This window comes from Lynx rufus, unplaced genomic scaffold (assembly GCF_022079265.1).
Source record: "Lynx rufus isolate CCGP_SWC_20201006 ecotype Redwood Valley unplaced genomic scaffold, mLynRuf1.p SCAF_34, whole genome shotgun sequence".
Classification (NCBI taxonomy): Eukaryota; Metazoa; Chordata; class Mammalia; order Carnivora; family Felidae; genus Lynx; species Lynx rufus.
In genome coordinates, this window is record NW_025814850.1 from 1,589,045 (window position 1) to 1,610,956 (window position 21,912).

General features: G+C 39.5%; 1 protein-coding gene across 5 annotated transcripts in view; it reads right to left on the minus strand.

The window, feature by feature from the left end:
• Positions 1-21,912, minus strand: part of BRCA1 (BRCA1 DNA repair associated) — a 58,317-nt gene that overhangs the window by 23,475 nt on the left and 12,930 nt on the right. For 3 of the 5 annotated variants that reach the window (XM_047093518.1, XM_047093517.1, XM_047093521.1), the window contains exons 3-11: positions 18,484-18,561; positions 17,427-17,515; positions 16,717-16,856; positions 15,425-15,530; positions 14,407-14,452; positions 12,915-12,991; positions 8,863-12,300; positions 8,377-8,465; positions 2,566-2,737 (exon numbers count right to left, since the gene is read on the minus strand). In XM_047093518.1, coding sequence (XP_046949474.1) covers positions 2,566-2,737; positions 8,377-8,465; positions 8,863-12,300; positions 12,915-12,991; positions 14,407-14,452; positions 15,425-15,530; positions 16,717-16,856; positions 17,427-17,515; positions 18,484-18,561 — 4,235 coding nt within the window. The remainder of the gene's footprint in view (positions 1-2,565; positions 2,738-8,376; positions 8,466-8,862; positions 12,301-12,914; positions 12,992-14,406; positions 14,453-15,424; positions 15,531-16,716; positions 16,857-17,426; positions 17,516-18,483; positions 18,562-21,912) is intronic. The other 2 variants (XM_047093520.1, XM_047093519.1) reach the window with 1 other exon arrangement.

The window sequence follows — 21,912 nt, forward strand, 5'->3', positions numbered from 1 at the left end:
CAGGGTTTTAATCATGCAAATTAAAACATTTACGGAGTTGGGGCGCCTGGGTGGCGCAGTCGGTTAAGCGTCCGACTTCAGCCAGGTCACGATCTCGCGGTCCGTGAGTTCGAGCCCCGCGTCGGGCTCTGGGCTGATGGCTCAGAGCCTGGAGCCTGTTTCCGGTCCTATGTCTCCCTCTCTCTCTGCCCCTCCCCCATTCATGCTCTGTCTCTCTCTGTCCCAAAAATAAATAAACGTTGAAAAAAAAAAAATTTTTTTTTTTTAAAATAAAAAATAAAAAAAAAAACATTTACGGAGTGTCTACTATGTTCTAAGAGTTCTCTGCCCTGTGGAATCTACACTCTAGTGGGAGGTGAGGAAGAACCCTACACAGTAAGCAAAACAAATTGTGTATAATTAAAAGCTAATAAGGGTTATGAAAAAATAACAGTATAACAGGGGAAAGTGGGGCTGGAAATGTCAGAGAGGTAAAAGTTACAATAAAAAATATGGTGGTTTATGGTAGATCTTACTGAGCATTGCTCGGTAATTTAAGATCAAATAAGTAGCATTTGAGCAATTCGTACAACATATTCTAGTTATGCCAAAGAGATCATGGAGAACACTCTCTGTGGAGCTGGGAGAAAGGATTTTTTTCTTTTTCTTTTCTTAGTAATCTCTACATCCAATATGGGGCTTGAAATCCGAACTCTGAGATCAAGAGCTGCATGCTCTGCTGACTGAGCCAGCAAGGTGCCCAAGGAATTTTTTCTTTTAAGCCAGGAAATTTTCTTTAAACTCTTTAAAAAAATTAATTGAAAGAGAAAGAGAGAGAGAGAGAGAGAGAGAGAGAGAGAGAGAGAGAGAGAATCTCAAGCAGGCTCCACACTGAACACAGAGCCCAATGTTGGGCCCGACCCCACAACCATGAGACCATGACTTGAGCCAAAAGCAAGAGTTGGATGCTCAACAGACTGAGTCACCCAGGTGTCCCAAGCCAGGAAATTTTCATAAGCCTCTCCTCCATCCTATCCTCCCAACATTTACCCATCCACCTGATTAAGCGCCTGACTTTGGCTCAGGTCACGATGTCATGGTGTGTGAGTTCAAGTCCCACATGGGGCTCTGCTGTCAGTGCAGAGCCTCCTTCAGATCCTCTGTCTGTCTGTCTCTCTCAAAAATAAATATTTTTTAAAAAAGGTTTTCAAATCCATAGTAAACTAGAATGTATAAAAATATAGCATTTATGTAATTTTAAAATGAAAGAAAGCAAGCCACAAGAAACATGTCATCTGCAGATCTTCAGGAAAAAATAAATGCACAACCCCACCTCCTGTCAAAGAGGAGACAGTAGATTTACACACATATTCAAAGCCAGACAATAACATTTTCTGCATTGTGCATTAACATGGAAAGTCTAGTCTGTTTTTAGACTGAAGATAGTGAAAGCACCCCAAAGAAGAGAACCGTGCTGGGGACGAGACTTTGAGCTTCGTTATCTGGGAGATGAACTAAATGAAGGTACAGTTACAAAGAAAGCATTTAAGGAAATACATTTTGAACCACTGCCATAGCAACAGAGTTCCCAGCTTCTCATGCATGAGCTACTGTTTCTCCCTGAACATGAACATACTGCAAGGCGCATTCTGGGATCGGAGCCATAGTATTCTGGAGAATTAAGACTTGATTTCCTAGAAAGATGAAAAGGAAGGCCCTAAGGCCCCCAGCCAGACTGGGGAAGGAAGCGACAAAGAAGGGACCTGCACACTAAATTAGCTGGGTGGGTATCATGGAGACAGTGGGGAAGACCAGTTTGGGAGGGCTCACCACACCTGCCAGTCCCGAAGCAGCAACACCCTCTGTGGCACCCGTGCCTGCGCATAGCCTCTCATCTCTGTGTCTGCAGATCTGCCCTTACTTAAAACCTGCCCGATGTGCTGTCTTCCACAAGGCTCTCTCCAATCAAAAACTCAAATTTTCATCTCACTTTCCTTCATTTACACCACATTATTCCTCAGCTCTGTGCTCACTTCTTACAGGAAGTCAGCTCTGATCAATCCCAACCTGCTTTGTTATTCTAAATGCCTTCTCTCAGAGGTCTTGTGGTCTTGTTGATCACTAGAACACTGTTAAGTTCTGACTCTCCCGGACTCTCCCACATAACTAGGCTTTCTGTGGATCATGGTGCCATTCCTGACACCTAGGACATCTGTCTCTCAAAATTGGAAAGCACATTAAATAGGGCTTTGGGATCTGACACCACTGTTATACGGGATGAGTCTTGTTTTTCATGTTTTCTAGAATGATGGAGTTTCCTATTTCCAATCTCCCCCAACTCACTCATCTTCCTATGGGCTCCTCATAGCTTCTCCTCATTGTGGGTACTCAGACAGTGACACTTCATGACTGTCCTGGTTACCTTGTAAGGCAAATTAGTTGTGAGCAGGGACTAGAACCAAGGCTCAAAATAAAATTACCCATGGAGTGACTCAGCAAACCTATGCTGAGCAAAGAACATAAAATGTTGGAGTTAGGCCCACACTTTGGGAGGGGAAAAACTTTGCTTTGGCCAATATTACAAACCTTTCTCTGATGTGTTTTGTTCCGGATTGAACAGGTCCTCAGGGGCATAAGAATCTGTTATGAGGGCAGGGGAGCTGTTAGAAGGCTGGCTCTCGTGCTGCTCTAACACGGCTTCCAGTTCGGCCATTTCCTGCTGGAGCTTGATCAGGTTGTCTTGCATGGTATCCCTCTGCTACAAACATTAAGAAATGACACCAAGAAAGTCACACTCTTTTAGCAACTTGCCAGACAGCAGGAATATGTCACACCAATTAATTTTAGCATGGAAACCGAAACCATCTTGAATGGAATTATGAGTTCTGGTTGAACACCTTTTCATCCAACCATATTCCTGCAATTAAGGCCCATGAAGTTATTTCAGAATGATGTCAGAGCAGGGAAAAAATGCCTCAAACTCTCCCAAACAGACTTGTTTTATTGTGATGCCCTTCCAACGTTGGTTATTTTCTCTTAAAGCTAGGGAGCAAATGGGGCGCCCGGGTGGCTCAGTCAGTTGAGCGGCCGACTTGGGCTCAGGTCATGATCTCACAGTTTGTGAGTTCGAGCCCCATGTCGGGCTCTGTGCTGACAGCTCAGAGCCTGGAGCCTGCTTCGGATTCTGTCTCTGTCTCTCTCTGCCCCTCCCCCACTCATGCTCTGTCTCAGAAATAAACAAACATCAAAAATAAATAAATAAATAAATAAATAAATAAATAAATAAATAAATAAATAAAGCTAGAGAGCAAAAAACCAAAATATTCAAGTGCTTTCAATATTTAAAATTAGCAAGATTCTGTAACATTTTACCCAGGCCATGTTTCACAGACTTGGTGCTGTGGGACTTACAAGAGATTTGAGTTAGTCCATATAATAATGTCTGCCTTCTGGCTTATGAGGACTCTTCCTTTTCTGGGATTCTTTGAACATTTAGTTTCCAAAAGAGCGAGCAAAGAGTTAATTCACTGGTTTATCTATTCATTCAACAACCATTTGCTGACCATTATATGCAAGGCACTGTTCTAGGGGCTTACAGCCCTTGTGGCGTTGCCATTCTGGATCCAGAGAGGGTACCAAGAGATCACAACAGACAAGGACCCGCTAGAGGGAAGGATTTAGCAGAAAGAACCTTAGGAAATCCTATAAGGACTGTTACTGTTTTTAATTCAAAATAATGGCTCTTCTTGCTTATGGGACTTCTGATGTTTATTTCTCCATTTTAAGAAGGTATCTGCTAAGTCTTAGGTTTTTGAAAAGCAAAGTATTTGGTAAGTAAGGAGCCTTCCAAAAAATACATGTCTTCATTACTATTTGAAGGAACATCTATGGTTGCCAGCAAACCCCAGGGAAACACAGATTGTTTGACCCTCCCTTTCTTCTGATCCTTGAAAATGACTTTGCCCTCTACTAAAAACAAGCCATCTACTTTCTCCTGCTACACGGTGTTCATAGTTTTCAGATGTTTATGACAAGAAAATGTGCTCCCAGCGTCACAAAGGCTTCCGCGGCTGCCCCGAGATGCCTTGCTGCCAAAGTCTGCAGCAGCGCCATTGCCACCACGTGGTGCTTGTGGGTAGTTCTGTCAAACCCTGGCCATGGGAACTGCCTCAGTGAATCTGGAATGAAACCACACACAGGTATCTGACAAGCTTCAGAAGCTGTATTAGTCACTTCTGCCATGACGACCACATCTAATTTCTCTGTTGCCATTAAATACGTTAGAAAATCAGGAAAAATAGTAATGGGAGAATTGTAATTAGAGAGCTTGCCTTTGGGTTTTCCCAAAGGAATTACTTTATAACCTAAATTCCCTTGTAGGTAATTGCCCAGACACATTTGGGAGACCAAGACCAAATTGGTTACTGAGGGTTTTTTTTTTTTTTTTTTAAATTCTAATTCTTAAATGTTTCTGGAACTACCCCTATTCTTCTTTTCTATTCCCAATATGCTACTCTGATCTCTTTTAATACAGCTGCATTACTGTGGAAGTTCTTTAAAACTCATTATTGCCCTCAGGATAAAGCCCAAATTCCTAAGCCATAGCATTCAAAAGGCCTTTCACACTCTGATTTTTTTATTACTTCCCCAAACCACCCATATGCCCTGTTTTCCAGTTACACAGGACAACTTTGTGCTTTCTGGACATATCGTGCCTCTGTGTCTTTGCCTTGATTGCTGCCTCCCTTTGCTTTCTACATGGAATAATTCTCATCTTTCAAGGCCCAGCTCAGATGGCCCCTTCAGAAGTCCCCACCAAGAATACATCTACTACCAGGAACAGATGATCCCTCACTACTTCACTGGCTAACACACTTAGTATACAAAAGTGGAATACTGAACCCTTCTTAAATTTTATTTTATGTAATTTTTTAAATGCTTATTTATTCTTTAGGGAGAGAGAGCGTGCATAAGCACAGGGGAGGGGCAGAGAGAGAGGAAGGCAGAATCCCAAGCAGACTCTGTGCTGACAGCCTCAAACTCACAAACGGTGAGATCATGACCTGAGCCGAAATCAAGAGTCGACGCTTAACCGATTTGAGCCACCCAGGCACCCCAGGACCCTTCTTGATAGGTGGAATCCTTCTTAACCATTTTTGTATTCCTAATGCCTAGCAAGTAGTAAGTACTCAGTAAACGTTTAATGCAGAAATGAACTAATGAATGAGTATAGTTAATCAGTCTTTAATTAAAAAAAAAAAAAAAAAAAAAAAAAAACAGGGCACCTAGGTGGCTTAGTCACTTAAGTGTTTGACTTTGGCTCAGGTCATGATCTCACGGTTCGTGGGTCTGAGCCCTGCATCGGGCTCTGTGCTGACAGCTCAGAACCTGGAACCTGCTTCAGATTCTGAATCTCCCTCTCTCTCTACCTCTCCCCTGCTTGTGCTGTCTCTCAAAAATAAATAAAATGTTGGGGCGCCTGGGTGGCGCAGTCGGTTAAGCGTCCGACTTCAGCCAGGTCACAATCTCGCGGTCCGTGGGTTCGAGCCCCGCGTCGGGCTCTGGGCTGATGGCTCAGAGCCTGGAGCCTGTTTCCGATTCTGTGTCTCCCTCTCTCTCTGTCCCTCCCCCGTTCATGCTCTGTCTCTCTCTGTCTCAAAAATAAATAAAAAACGTTGAAAAAAAAAATTAAAAAAATAAATAAATAAAATGTTAAAAAAAATTAAATGGTACCAAATTAGGTTTCTCTATCTCCTATATATTTCTTCTTAGTTCTGTTAAACAGTTGGAGGGAAAAGATCCTGCTCCCATCATTTTGCCTGTTACTTTAAATTTCAGTTAGCCGTGAAAACTGACTAGCTCTGTTTTGAGAAGATTCTTGATAAAAACATTTTGCAAAATGAATCTTGAACAAGTAGACACATCTCTAGGAAGAAGATCGGGAATATGAAAAACAAAGGGGTAGTTTATTGAATGTCAAATCTAATGCACTATAGCTAAGCCCAACAGAATTAGAAGCTGGAACCTACAACCTTAAAACACAAGGGACAAAAAGGTGAAAGGCACTGGTGAAAGTTTGACAGGGCCCCAAATCCACCTAGGAGTTGCAGAGAAAAGGCCTCCTTAGTCTTTTCATTCATTTTGTCGCCATGGCAATCCTGTAGGGCGGGAAGAATATTGGTGACAACTCAGGTACGAACAGACTGAACAGGCCACTGTCTCAAAGATTTCTTCCTGACTCCAGCAGGTTTCAGTCCTAGAGGGATCTGCTCTGTACAGAAAACGGGGAGAAGACCAGCCCTTTCTTTCTATAGCCCTCACAGCAATGCCAAGAATTAGAAGATTTTAAAACTGGATACCACCTCGTGTTAGCAAAGGTGCAGGGAAGTGAGAACCATCAAGTACCACAGGGGCTGCAAGAGTATGGATTTGTTCAATCTTTCTGAAGAACAATTTAACAATATGTATCAAAGACGAAAAATTTCAGTTGTAGGAATTTATATTAAGGAAATCATTGGGGATGCGGGCAAATCTTTAGCTACTATCAAGATACTACTATAGTGCTGTACATAACAGCAAACTGGGTCTCTTACTTTGAAACCCTCATATTCATTAATAGGCCAAATAAATCACGGCTTACCCAAAGGACAGAATACTATATAGTAATCAAAAATGAGTCATTGAGGGGCACCTGGGTGGCTCAGTTGGTTAAGCCTCTGACTTTGGTTCAGGTCATGATCTCATAGTTCGTGGGTTCAAACCCCACGTCAGGCTCTGTGCTGACAGTTCAGAGCCTGGAGTCTGCTTCAGATTCTGTGTCTCCCTCTCTTTCTGCCCCTCCCCCATCACACTCTGTCTCTGTCTCTCTCAAAAACAAATAAACATTAAAAAAAAAAAAGAATCACTGAGGAAAACTGAATGACATGGAAAGAAAAAAACATTACAGTGGAGTATTATGTATTTAAAAAAAATTTTTAATATTTTTATTTATTTTTAAGACAGAGAGAGACAGAGCATGAATGGGGATGCGGCAGAGGGGGAGACACAGAATCCGAAGCAGGCTCCAGGCTCTGAGCTGTCAGCACAGAGCCCGACGCGGGGCTCGAACTCACGAACCATGAGATCATGACCTGAGTTGAAGTCAGACACCCAACCGACTGAGCCACCTGGGCGCCCCATGGAGTATTATGTATTTTTTTAAAGATAAGGAGTACACCTATCTTTGTGCATACACAGGAAAATGGAAGAATATGCATGAATAGTTAATAGTAATTATTCCTGGGTAACCCATAGAATTTAATCTTTTAAATAATTAATGTAAGCATATGGCATAAAATTCAAGGCACAAAAGGACATTCAGAGAATAAGGCTTCCTCCTCCTTCTCCCAGTCTGTTTCCCCACTCCAAGGGCAACTACTATTAGCTGTTCAGTGAAGATGGTGGTGTTAATCTTTATTTATTTATTTATTTATTTATGATGGGTGTTAATCTTTAAATACTATGATAGAGAGTACGTTTTCGAGGAGACTGTTCTGCCTGTAGCACTGAAACATTCATGTTACCAAATGTTATAGATAGGACAATGCTCCTATCCCCTTCATATGTAACCACAATATTGGTCTTGGCCACGAGATACAGGAAGTAAAATTGTGTTACTTTCTTTTTCAAAGAAAAAAGAGGACTTACAGGCACCAAAGAACAACTAGCAGATTTAAAAAGAAAGAACGAAAAGAAATCTCCACAAAACAACAAAAGGCTAGATCATCTCTAACAGAACGAGAACTCTGTGGGCTCCAAACAAACCCCTCTCTTTAATACAGTAGTGTCTTCATAGATATTTTTGCTATAGGGAAAATTGCTTTTTTTAAAAAATATTTTTAAAAAATATTTATTTTCAACAGAGAGAGAGAGAGAGAGAGAGAGAGTGAGTAGGGGAGAAGTAGAGAGAGAGGGAGACACAGAATCTGAAGCAGGCTCCAGGCTCTGAGCTGTCAGCACACAGCCTGACATGGGGCTCAAACTCACGAACTGTGAGATCATAACCTGAACCAAGGTCAGTCACTTAACCGACTGAGCCACCCAGGCGCCCCTAGGGAAAATTGCTTTTGAAGGTTTAGCTTATTCATTAAATTCAGGATGTAGTATTCACAGTCAACCAGATGGGTGTGTGTGTGTGTGTGTGTGTGTGTGTGTGTGTGTGTGTGTGTGTGAAATAAAAGGCAGCCTGAGTTCCGTTCAGGTGCTTCCAACCTACTCTGAGGAGACAAGGTACCACATACAACTGTTATACCATTAATTCTAAAGCATGATAAAGCAAATGTCAGCACGTGGGGTGCCTGGGTGCATGCTACTGAACACAGAGGACACAACACACACACATCCACATAGGCTTTTTACCTGAGTGGTTAAAATATCACTCTGAGAGGACACCCCTGAACAGTCTTCAGAGAGGCTTGTTTCACTCTCGTACCCAGATGCCGCTTCACCTTAAATGATGATAAAAATAGCTTCAGATGTGAAAACAACACATACTGCAACTCGTATCCTTCTCTTCCCATTGGTGGGACAAATTTCACTTTCATGTCATGCAAAATGATTACATTCCTTGTTTTGGGACACCTGGATTTCCTATTGGAAATCATAACAATGAAAACTAGAAACAAGTCCCCCAACAATTATATCTCATTCAAACAGAGAAGATGTTCTAGCTGGGTAAAGGACTTTTAAGGAAAGGCACCTAAGGAGGAACATGTATAAAGTTTAAGAAGCAGTTACTTTAGTTGCACTTGTAAACTTGTAAAATGTACTCTCCCAAAAAGCATCAACATTTAGCTCATTTCTATACTACAGATGGTGGCAAACACAAAAACCTGGTTCCAATACCTAAGTTTGAATCCACACTCTGCTCTTCTTCGTGATTATCTTCTTCCAGGCCAGGTTCCCTTTCATCATCATATGAAACCAATTCCTCATCACTCAGAACGTCCACATTTTCGGACTGATGCCTCACTTGTTTGGAAGGAGGATCAAACATCAAGAAAGGATCCTGGGTATTTGTATTAACAGCCGAGTCTTCCGATGCACTGCACTGTGAAGAAAATAAGCTACCGGAACACCTCGCTTCCTCACTAAGGTGATGTTCCTGGGACTCCTTTGCTGATGTTACCTGGTTACTGCAGTCATGTAAGCTATCCTTCAATGATTCTAGGTTCGCCTCTGTTTTCTTAGACAGACCCTCCGTGGCAATGGCATTATGGCTGGTAGACTGAGAAGGTATACTGGTTACTTTACCAAATAGTAAGTGTTGGAAGCAGGGAAGCTCTTCCTCCTCACTAGACACGTTCTCTTCTGAGGACTCTAACTTCCTGGTCTCTGTTTGGTGACCCTGAGCCAGATGTGTATGGTCTAAAGGGCTAGGGCTCCTTCTGAATTCTCCTTTCTGGACACTCTTGCCAAAAACAGCAGATCTTTCCTTAGCACTTTCAGCAAAGCTGATTTTTCCCTTTATTTCATCACCATTTAATAGGTCATTGGGTGTCTCAGAACAAACCTGAGAAGCACGGCTACTTTCCATAGGTTGTTCTACATTATCGGAAATTAGACATGGAGAAAAATCTGCATTAACAGACTGAACTACTCCTTCATTTTCTCCTTGCCTTTTCATTTCTGGACATTTACAATTACTTACAGGAAGACTTTGCTCATAGACTTCAGGTTGCATAAGACCTAACCTGAGCATAGCACTTAACTTAGGTCCTCGGTTTCTACCCAGTTCTGTTTGAATGTTTTCACCACTGGAACCTACTTCATTAATGCTAGAGCCTACTTCATTAGCACTGGAACCTACTTCATTAACACTGCTTGAGCTAACTTCTTTAAAAGTGTTTTCTCTAATGTTATTTTGGCTAATTGTGCTCACTGTACTTTGAATGACGCTCTCATTTCTCACTGCTCTTTCAGGTGACATTGAACGCTGCTCAAACTTTTCCTCTGACAGGTTTTTCTTACATACAGCATTAACAGATGATCTGATGGGAGAAAGTGGTGGTATATGATAAGGGTTTTTTGAAATGTCATGGTTATTTGCAATAAAGAGTTCAGTTTCATTGCCTCTGAACTGAGATGACTGACAGAGCCCAGGGACTCCTTTTATGCTACATTTGGCATAATCACCTGGCTTCTCCACTTTCTGACTGACTGCAGAAAAGCCTGCAGTTGCACGGACTGCCTGCACGTGCTTGATTTCAGACTGTTTCTTTCCCTGATTTTCTTCTTTTTGTTCATATTCAAGAGCGACTTTTGGACTTTGTTTCCTTAAGGACGTGGAACGGGCCCAGACTGTAGCACATTCCTTTTCTGGATTTCCTGGATTTGAAAACAGAGCAAATGACTGACGTTTTGAAACCTTGAACGTATTGTATAAACACTGCGTATCAAGTTCATTCTCTTCCATTTCTATACTTGTCCCTTGAGTATGGTTATCTGCACGTCTCAGAGGATCTGTAAAACCCTCTGTGCCATTTCTAGTATCTTTGGAACAACCATGGATAGCTTCCTTGGGGTTTTCAATTGCTGCACACAGACTCACATGTTGATTTGGTGCTGTTTTTGCCTTCCCTGGGGTGTCAGCTTCCAGTAATGAGATACTATCCTGAGTGCCATAATCGGCATCAGGTACCAGTGAAATACTGGTACTCTCTACAGATCTTTCAGTTTGCAAACTTCTTCCTCCACTCGATACCAGCGCTTTGGGATCTCTGGTCCTATCAGACACGTGAATCGTTCCTCGGCTCTCTTCTAGTTCTTCTCTTTGAATGCCAGGGTTGACAAACTCTTGAAGTGTATTAGAACTTGAACAGTTAGTAAAAACCCCAGGTATGTTTGTTAAATTCAGCTCTGGAAAAGTGTTACTGGCAAGTCTTTTATTTATTTGTTTACTTGGCTTGTTACGCTTCTTGGCTCCAGGTGCAGGTTCTTTATTTTCCACGAGTTGAAGTGTTTTGCTGTGTCTGACTAGCATTTGTTCCGAACTTTTTCTTTTCACCATCTCTTCACTGCTAGAACAACTATCAATCTGTAGTTCGGTATGATCAGGTGGGCTTGGATTTCTATTGACTACTAATTCCAGCGCACGCATGTGCCTGGTAGAGGACTTCCTCCTCAGCCTGTTCTCCTTAGGTGCCCTTGAACTGTGGCTATTTAATTCTGATTCCATATTACTTATATTGCTGCTTATTGGTTCAGCTTTGGTTCTAAAAGCAGATTCTTTTTCCAATGATTCTGTTGGCTTAGCATTTTTCTCTTTCTGAACATAATCACCTTTTGTCCCATTCTCAGGACCATTATTTGTTATATTCATCACATGACCGTTTTGCCCTATTCGATCGGTTCCCTCAATTAGCTTTTCAGGAGTCTTTTGAACAATGGCCAAATCTACTTTCTTGATAAAATCCTCAGGATGAAGTCCTGCTGTAGATCTCCTTTTACGCTTTGTTTTATTTGTGAGGGGATGGGCTTGCATTATCTGAGGTTCTATAGCACATGCTCCTATAATGAGATCTTCACTTGTGTGGCTCAAGTTAGGAAGGCTTGCCTTCCTCCGATAGGTTTTCCCAAATATTTTATCTTCAATATTACTCTCTACTGGTTTGGTGTGGACTCTTTCACTTTCACATATCAAAGCATCATGAGGATCACTGGCCATTAAGTCTATTTTCTCAGAAGAACCAGAATATCCATCCACTACATTTGGAACTTCTACTGCACCAGCTACTCCAGGATTCGATTCAGATCCCCCATCATGTGAGTCATCAGAAGTTAACATTTCATCACTTCTGGAAAACCACTCATTAACTTTCTGTATGCTACTATTCAGTGTTATCCAAGGTACATCTTGGGAATCTCTAGGACTGTCAGAGCATGGAGATTTCTGCTTACTCAGTTTTCTCCTACACAGGGGATCAGCATTCAGAACTACCTTTTTCTCTGTGCTGGGAGTCTGCCTATCATTACATGTTTCCTTACTTTCAGCCCATCTGCTCTGTTGGCTCCTTGCTACGCCAGGCTGTTTGCTTTCATTACAGAATTCAGCCTTTTCTACATTCATTCTGCCTTTAGTGAGTAATAAACTGCTGTTCTCATGCTGTAATGAGCTGGCATGAGTATTTGTGGCACATGGCTCCACATGCAAGTTTGAAACAGAAATACCCTGATACTTTTCTGGATGCTTTTCAGTTGCATGCTTCTCAGTGGCGGTCAAGTCTTTATTACTGGGTTGACGATGTTCAATATTTGTTATGTCCTCAGAAAATTCACAAGAGGCTGAAAGTATACAAAAACAAGGTGCTTAAAAACTGAATTATCATGAAAAAATAATGTCCTTCATACAACTTGCAGGGTAGAAATAAAGCAACTGGCTATTTTTAGAGAAACTAACCTCATAAACCACCAAATATACTGAAGATGTAGCTCATGCCCTTTCCCAGAATTTCTATTTATCTAGATTCTCCTTATTTCCACTCAAGATACTTAAAATTTTAATTTCAGAATTCCCCTTATTCATAAAACATACCTCCTATTTCTGTAACCTCTGACAATGAACTTAAAGCAGACTGGGCATCAGACATACAGTGCTCTATCTTCAGATTCATACTCTATTTAAATACCAGTATACACAAGATGAAATATAAACATATCAATTAAAAGTAAAAGGCAACAATCAGTTACACAGGCTACTATTATAATCACATCAGTCTAGTGCCATTGAAATAGATCAGGCTGTACCATGACATTTGAAAAAGAAAGATATTCTAACTCTGCCAAGAGATGTTGTGAATTATAAATGTCCCAAATGGTCTTCAGAATAATCTAATTACAGTACTGAATCCACCCATTCTCTCTTCATTGCCCATTAAATTGGGAAGACTTGTCATTACCCTTTTTTGCAGGATTCAAACTGGCTTCAGCTCTGGCTCCTTGAGGGGTGATTCCTAACAATTCGTCATCTCCCACACTATAGAGAAGAGATAGAAGCCTTAATGCGAAATGCTAGTTACATGCTCACAGAGTTGTCAAATGAGCAAGATCAAGTATTTTAGCTCCTCTAGGTACTATTGCAATAAGCTGATCAATTTAATTCACTTTCTGAAATTTGCTCTCTCCTTTAGTAACTTCCAGTCATAGTGAAATGGTCAAAGACTAAAGAAGGAAACACATTCACAAAAATCAGAGTAGTGTAGATACATTGCTTTACAGATGTGCAAAAGAGAACCAAAATTTAAATGGTAGCCGAACAACAGCCAAAAGATGGTAGAGAAAAATACCCAATGAAATTTAAAAGTGTATGTTAATGAGGGGCACCTGGGTAGCTCAGTTGGTTAAGTGTCCGACTTTGGCTCAGGTCATGATCTCATGGTTCTCAAGTTCAAGCCCTGTGTCGGGCTCTGTGCTGACAGCTCAGAGCCTGGAGCCTGCTACAGATTCTGTGTCTCCATCTCATTCTGCCCGTCCCTTGCTCGTGCTCTGTCTCTCAAAAAAAATGAATAGGGGCGCCTGGGTGGCTCAGTCGGTTAAGCGTCCGACTTCAACTCAGGTCACGATCTCACGGTCCGTGAGTTCGAGCCCCACGTTGGGCTCTGGGCTGATGGCTCAGAGCCTGGAGCCTGCTTCGGATTCTGTGTCTCCCTCTCTCTCTGCCCCTCCCCCGTTCATGCTCTGTCTCTCTCTGTCTCAAAAATAAATAAACGTTAAAAAAAAAAAAAAAGAATAAATGTTAAAAAAAAATTTTTTTTTTAAGTGTATCTTATTGAGAACGCAAGAGCAAAGATATTTAAACAAAGAGAGCACTGGGATGGAGTAGACACTCCAATAGAATGCAACACTGCCTCTGTGCTTCTTTTCCAACTAAAAATCATTTCCTCCCAATTGAGAGATTAGGAAAAAGTCATTCGTAAACAAGATCTGATTGGCAATGACAATCACCATAGATCACCAAAGCCACCACAGATCTTAGAGTCAGGCAATAATTCCTAAGGAAAGTAATTTGACAGGTAACCCAATTGGGGTGGCTTGTAGATTACTGTAGAATTGATGTAGACAAAGCTTGAGGGATAGATGGAATTAAGGAAGAGAAAAAGAATTGAAAATTAAGTCCTTTAGTATTTTCATGAGCCAAAATTACCACTGTGTCAATACTACTGTTCAAGGAACTAAGTTAGACATGACCATGGGCTGGAAGCAAGTTTGACTGGAGTTCTGTTATTTTAAACTCTTTTAGACTCCACTAAGATAGGCTTTCTCAGCTATAAAAACAAACAACCATCAAGGTCTATTCCAATGCTATGATCCTAACCGAAACACCAATCCTTAATACTAATTAAACAAATACAAAAATGCCGGCTTCATAGACAAAGGCTCTCTTCAACTCACCTGAAATAACTTGCCTTATTCACTGTATCTTCAGAAGAATCAGATCCTAAAAAATTCCCCAGATGACCAATCAATAAAAGGATTTTTATTAAAAGGGCTAAACTCAATAAATGTGCTTGTTGCAAAACAGATATTCATTCAAGAAATATTACTGCACACTCACTATACACAAAATTTGCAGGCACAATGATACATATGGCAGCCAACACAGAGACGTAGTTACAAACACAGGATCTGACACCAGAATTCCTAAGGTTGAATCACAGCTCTGCCCCTTGCTAGTTTTGTTATCTTGGCAAAATGTCTTCACCTCTGTGTGCCTTTATTTCCTCATGTGTAAAATAAGTATAATAATACTAACAACCTCAGAAGTTTGTCATGCATTTTAAATGAGTTATACAAATAAAGTCCAACAGTGCCTAGACCACATAAGTGGTCCTAAATATTCACTATTATAGTTATTTTGTTTATTTTTATGACACAACATCTGTTGTCTTGGAACTTATGATCCTAAGACGGGAAAAGATTTACAAGTAATTTCAAGAGAATCTCCTAAGTGTGATGGTAAACATACAGTGGTGTTTGGGAGCCCAAAGACGACCGGTCATTCTTTCCAATTATAAAAACGTTCTAAAAGATAAGACAATCAGAGACCTGTTTGAACTGAGCTTGGCTTCTTAAAAGTCTTCCTAGCCTAGTACAATGTATCTTGGATCCCTCTAAATGCTGTGGCCATCCCATTAGGTTATTTCTTATCCCTACTGTCCATCCTTCCAAAGCATATTTACACATGCTAGACAGCCTTCCTTTTGCTCTTTTTATAAAATAAGAGTCTTCAAGGTGAGAGCTGCATCTTTTACATTATTTAGAACACACCATAAGGCTGGAAAAATAATAATATTTTATTTTCACTTTCCAAAGCTCCCTGCCATTGTACAAATTATGAGGATTTGGTATAACTATAAGACAAATAATCCAGCAACTATTATTCTAAATTTACAAAATCTGTGTCTCTTACCCAAGTCAATGTAGACAGACTTATTCTGTGGTTGTATCTGCTGCTTTGTCCTCAGAGATCTCACAATTCCAAAGTTAGAGAGTTGGACACTAAGACTGGTTTCCTGCTAAGCAGTAAAGAATGATCAACTATTTGTTGGCCAGTCCTGTGTTTCTTTTCTTAAAGAGAAACTCCAGGCCATGGACAAAATAGACGATCATAATTAGCTAACATTTGACACCTGGAAAAAACACTTGGCAAATTGCACATCAAAATGTACGAGTTATGTGTGGTTTGAGTATTTTTTCCTCCCTCTGTTGTTTTAAACTTCTCTAAACTGAATGTTTTATCTATGTGATTTTTTGAAGTAAAGAAAAACAGATTTTGAATCTAATACTTTATATTATAGCATAGAAAGGGAATGAACTTCATTTAGTACACATCCCCAATCATATCTGATAACAGGGTTATGAATAAAAACCCAGCAATCCTAAGAACATTCAGAATGGGTAAGAATATTTAAAACTCCAACATTATTCTGATGAAGGTTTCCTTCTTTTTGAGTCCTTAAACATCTACTGAAAAATGAATGCTGGTACCATGAGAACTATTACTTTAAGACCTGCATTATTCATTCATATACAAGCAACAACAGAGCAAATCACTGCATTTTCTCTGACAATTGCATCTTTTAAATTGAAGTAATTTTCAAATGGTAAAAACTGATTTTTTTTCCAGGCAACTTTTCAAAGGAAACAAATTAGGACATACTTCCTCATGCCTGGAGAATTACTGTAAGATGGTTATTTTAAAAACTAGCGAGTAGGGTGCCTGGGTAGTTCAGTCGGTTAAGCGTCTGACTCAGTTTTGGCTCAGGTCATGATCCCCTGATTTGTGAGATTAAGCCCCGTGTAGGCTCTGCGCTGTTAGAGCACAGCCTGCTTGGGATTCCCTCTCTCCCTCTCCCTCTGCCCCATTCTCTTTCTCTCTCTCAAAATAAATAAATAAATATTAGAAAAAATAAAAACTAGCAAGCTTAAAACTTAAAACCATCAGTGACCTTGCGGCTAATTTAGACAAGCATCAGAATGGATAAAGCACTAAAGCAGGGGAAGAGCCCAGAAGGTCTCTCTTGCCCACACTAGGTATAAAGAAGACCTTCTCTTGGCTCTTCTAACTCTTGATCAACCACTTAATTTACCATCTTACCTTGTTTACTGACTTTTTATGTAAATCCACAAGCATCTAGCACCTTCACTAATTCACAACGCTCAATAAACAGATGTTACTAGAATAAATGAAAATGGCTTTACCAAGTTAGGGTTTTCAGGTTCACTCTGTCGAAGTCTTTTAGCACGGTTTCGATAGCCCATACTTTGGATAATAGAAACCTCCTCCTTCAGATGCTCAGGAGAGTTATTTTCCTTTTTTGAAAAGTTATAGCTGTTTGCAACTGTGAATTAGAAAGGAAAATGTTATTTTTGTAGTTAGAAAAAATATAGTAATTGTATCAAAGAACCAAGAGAAATTCTGTGTGTATTGTTTTGTTAATACAATGCATTAAAGACTACCTCTCATTTTTTTAATCAACTCTGGAAATTCTACTCCTAGGAAACACACAGACTGTCAAAGTTATTTCTAATCTTTTTTCCCTACCTCAATACTAACAAATTTACCTATTAATACCATATTTCCCTAAATCTAAGATGCCAACAATGCAAGATGCACCATTATTTTCTGTACCACTTAGAAAACACATTACATTAAGCACTAACACACCACAGGTGGTAAATTGCTCCCAATTTGGGAGATGTGAAATGTGAAAAATGCACATCTCAGAACCTATAAAATAAGGGGTGAGACCAGTGGGAATAATTTAAAAAATAAATCAACAGATAAAGATTTAAAGTTAACCTAGACCAAAAGATCTTACTGCTTATTCACAGAAAATAATTGTGAAAACTTCCCGAGTTTTAATGGACAACCACTTGAGAACTGGCCCCTAGGGCTATGCAACACTTACACTGCAATCCTGTGTCAAGCTCAAAAGCATGAATGATGTTCAACAGCTCTTCAACAAGTTGACTAAATCTTGTACTTTCCTGTAGGCTTCTGAAATTAAATTGATTGAGAAACATACTCAGCAAAGGATGATCAACTTTTAAAGGACACTAAAATAAGGAAAGACATGTAAACAAATAAAGTAAATGTAGCAACAGTAGAAAAATTATATTCAGAGAATACAGCTATTAGTGACATTACAGTATAATCAAACATCACCCACATCAGAAGGTATGTAGCAGTATCAGTTGTTCTTTTCTCTCTCTCTCTCTCTCTCTCTCTCTCTCTTTTTGGCCATTCAAGCCTGTCAAAAGCCTATAGCTATCTAAAATAATAGTACTCTGAATCCATAGTAGATATAAGTCTACTGCATAGAGAACTTCCCATTCTTAACACTTGAACCTCATCCACTCAACCTCCTAATTTGAGCTTTCAAGGATTTCTGTGAAATGATGATGACGTTATTTCAAAAGCACAGATGATAATGTCCGAAGAGAGATTTTGGTTTAGGAAAGTTGTAGGGCAATATAATTCATTTATTTGTTTAAATATCTCTGTGACTACTATGTGCCAAACACTGAAAAAACAGTGTTGACTGAGACAGAAAAAGCCAGTGCCCCAAAAGAACTTACATTCTGACCAGAGGGACCCACAATATGTAAACACATGTGTGTGCGTAAATAATTAAGTGGAAACAAATGCAAGAAAAATAAAAGCAGGACCAGGAGACAATGAGGGCAAAATGATATAGTCCCACTTTAGATAAGACTACAAGTTCTTGTGCCATTCAGAAGCATTAGAAAGAGGCAATGAATTCCTAATACCTTTATAAGACAGATATACAATAAAACTTTCAAGAAAATGACTTTAGAAATAATTTATTCTGTCAGCTGAATATCCATTTGTACATTTTTCTAGTGATGAATAGTTTGACAGGAACACCAATATATTATTAAGGAATTTCTACTTTTCCCTACTGTTGTTGCATCCAACCTCCCATCACTACCCAAATCAGATACCTTTTGGTTATATCATTCTTACACAAAGGACACTGTGAAGGCCCTTTCCTCTGGTTGAGAAGTTTCAGCATACAAAATCTATAAATTATAAGGAATGAAAAGAACACTTCAAGTTACTTTTTTTTTGTACAGAGAGTACTCAAAAGGCAAACAGCCATGAAAAGATAATCTCACCACTGCCCTTAAGAGCCATTTTCAAGGTAATGGCAGGTGAATTACAACCAATGGCTTTCTTTAATTGTTTTTAGATGCTGCATAAGCAGAAAACCAAACTACATAAGCAACGATCTATGAAAACTGAACTTACATGCATATGGCTTGCTGTTATGATCAAATAAAACATATTAAAAAGTTAATATGGCATATTTAGTGATATATTCATAATTATATCATGCTGCATAATTAGATATAAGTGGTAAATAGTTTAAAACAATTATAATTAGTTTAAAAACTCAGCACATCGCTACAAAGCTATAGTAAATCAAGACAGTGTGATGTTGGCATAAGGACAGACATATATATCGATGAAACAGAATTGAGAGTACAGAAAAACCCATGTAGCTAAGGTCAATTGATTTTCAACAATGATTTTCACCAAGACAATTAAATAGAAAAAAAAAAAACAGTCAACAAATACCAACAAATAGTGCTAGGACAACTAAATGTTCACATGCAAAAAGAAAAAGCTAAACTCCTAATATATAATACAAAAAAATTAATTCAAATGGATCACAGAATTAAATGTGAGAACTAAAACTATAAACCTTTATGACCTTGGGTTAAGCAATGATTTCTTTCTTTTTTTGAGAGAAAGAAAGAGCACGAGAGCGAGCTTGTGCATGCGAGCAGGGGAGGGGCTGAGGGGGAGAGAGGGTGAAAGACAGAAAGAGAGAGAGAGAGAGAGAGAGAGAGAGAGAGAGAGAATCTTAAGCAGGCTCCACACTGGGTGTGAAGCCTGACACAGGACTCGATCTCACAACCATGAGATCTAAGCCACCTAGGCGAATGAGCCACCCGCACGTCCCAGCAATGATTTCTTAAATACACAAATAAACAAAGAAAATGTCCAGATACACTGGACTGTATGAAACTTGAAAACTTTTGTGCTACAAATACCATGAAGAAAGTGAAAGGCCAATTCACAAAATGGGAGAAAATATTTGCAAATCTTTTATCTGTTAAGAGACTTGTATTCAGGATATACAAAGAACTCTTACAACTCAATAATAAACACAGAAATAACCCAACTGAAAAACTGGCAAAGGATTTGAATAGACATTATCTCCAAAGGAGATATACAGTCAATAAGCACATGAAAAGATGTTCAATATTATTAGCCATGAGGAGAATGCAAATCAAAGCCACAATGAGATGCTACTTGACGTCCACTAGGATGACTATACTCAAAAATAAGTACTGCAGAAGATGTGGAGAAACTCAAATCCTCATTCATTGCTGGTGGGAATAGAAAACAAGGCAGCCACTTTGGAAAAGTTTGGCAATTCCTTAAAATATTAAAGAGTTACCATAGGACTCTGCAACTCTACTCGTAGGTTTCTTCCCTGGGGAAATGAAAACATAAGTCCACACAAAACCTGTACACAAATGTTCAGAGCAGCATTATTCATAATAGCCAAGAAGCAGAAACAATCCAAATGTCCATAACTGATGAATAAATAGATAAAACGTGGTATATCCACTCAATGGAATATTATTCAGCCATAAAAAAGAACAAAGTACTAGGGTGCCTGCTTGGGTAAGCATGTGACTCTTAATCTCAGGGTTTTGAGTTTGAGCCCCACATTGGGTATAGAGATTACTTAAAGATAAAAATCTTTATAATTTTTTAAAAATATTTATTTGAAAGAGTGAGAGCAAGCAAGAGCAGGAGAGAGACAGACAGAGAGGGGGACAAAGAATCCAAAGCAGGGTCTGGGCTGACAGCAGAGAACCCGATATGGGGCTAGAACTCAAAAACCATGAGATTATGACCTGAGCCGAAGTCAGATGCTTAATCGACTGAGCCACCCAGGTGACCCTAAAATCTTTATTTTTTTACTTTTTTTAAAAAAAGCAGCTGCCATGCTCAATGTGGGGCTTGAACTCATGATCCTGAGATCAAGTCACATGCTCTACTGACTGAGCCAGCCAGGCATCCTGAAAATTAAATCTTTTTTTTTTTTATTTTTATTTTTTAAATTTATATATTTTTGAGAAACAGTGAGACAAAGTGTGAGTGGGGGAGGCCCAGAGACAGAAGGAGAAATAGAATCTGAAGCAGGCTCCAGGCTCTGAGCAAGCGGTCAGCACAGAGCCTGATGCGGGGCTCGAACCTATGAACTGTGAGATCATGACCTGAGCCGAAGTTGGACGCTCAACTGACTGAGCCACCCAGGTGCCCCGAAAATTAAATCTTAAAAAAAAAAAAGGAATGCAAACTAGTGCAGTTGCTCTGGAAAACAGTATGGAGGTTCCTCAAAAAACTAAAAATAGAACTACCCTACAACCCAGCAATTGCACTACTAGGTATTTAGCCAAGGGATATAGGAATGCTGTTTCAAAGGGGCACATGCACCCCAATGTTTACAGCAGCACTATCAACAATAGCCAAAGTATGGAAAGAGCCCAAATGTCCATCAACAGATGAATGGATACAGAAGATGCGGGATATATATACAATGGAGTATTACTTAGCAATCAAAAAGAATGAAATCTTGCCATTTGCAACTATGTGGATGGAATTAGAGGGTATTATGCTAAGCGAAATTAGTGGGAGAAAGACAAATATATGACTTCACTCATATGAGGACTTTAAGATACAAACCACATGAACATAAAGGAAGGGAAGCAAAAATAATATAAAAACAGGGAGGGGGACAAAATATAAGAGACTCTTAAATATAGAGAACAAACAAAGGGTTTCTGGAGGGGTTGTGGGAGGGGGAATGGGCTAAATGGGTAAGGGGCATTAAGTAATCTACTCCTGAAATCATTGTTGCACTATATGCTAACAAACTTGAATTAAAAAACAAAAAAGAACAAAAGTACTGATACAGGCTACAATACAGATAAACCTTGAAAACATGTTAATTGAAAAGAAGTTAGACACAAAAGACCAAATATTGTATGATTTCATTTATATGAAATATCCAGAACAGACAAATCTGTAAAAGACAAAAGGTAAATTTGTGGTTTCCTAAGAGGAGGTGGGAGGCGGGAATGGGTTAGCTGCTAATGGGTACAGAATGTCTTTCTGGGGTGATCAAAATGTTCTAACTTAGACTGTGGTAATGGTTGCACAACTGTGAATATACTAAAAGAACACCCTGAACTGTACACTTAAAATGGGTGAATTTTATAGCATGTAAACTATATTTCAATAAAAATGTTAAAAAAAAACAAACTCAAGGCAGGGAGAAAATATGCTCA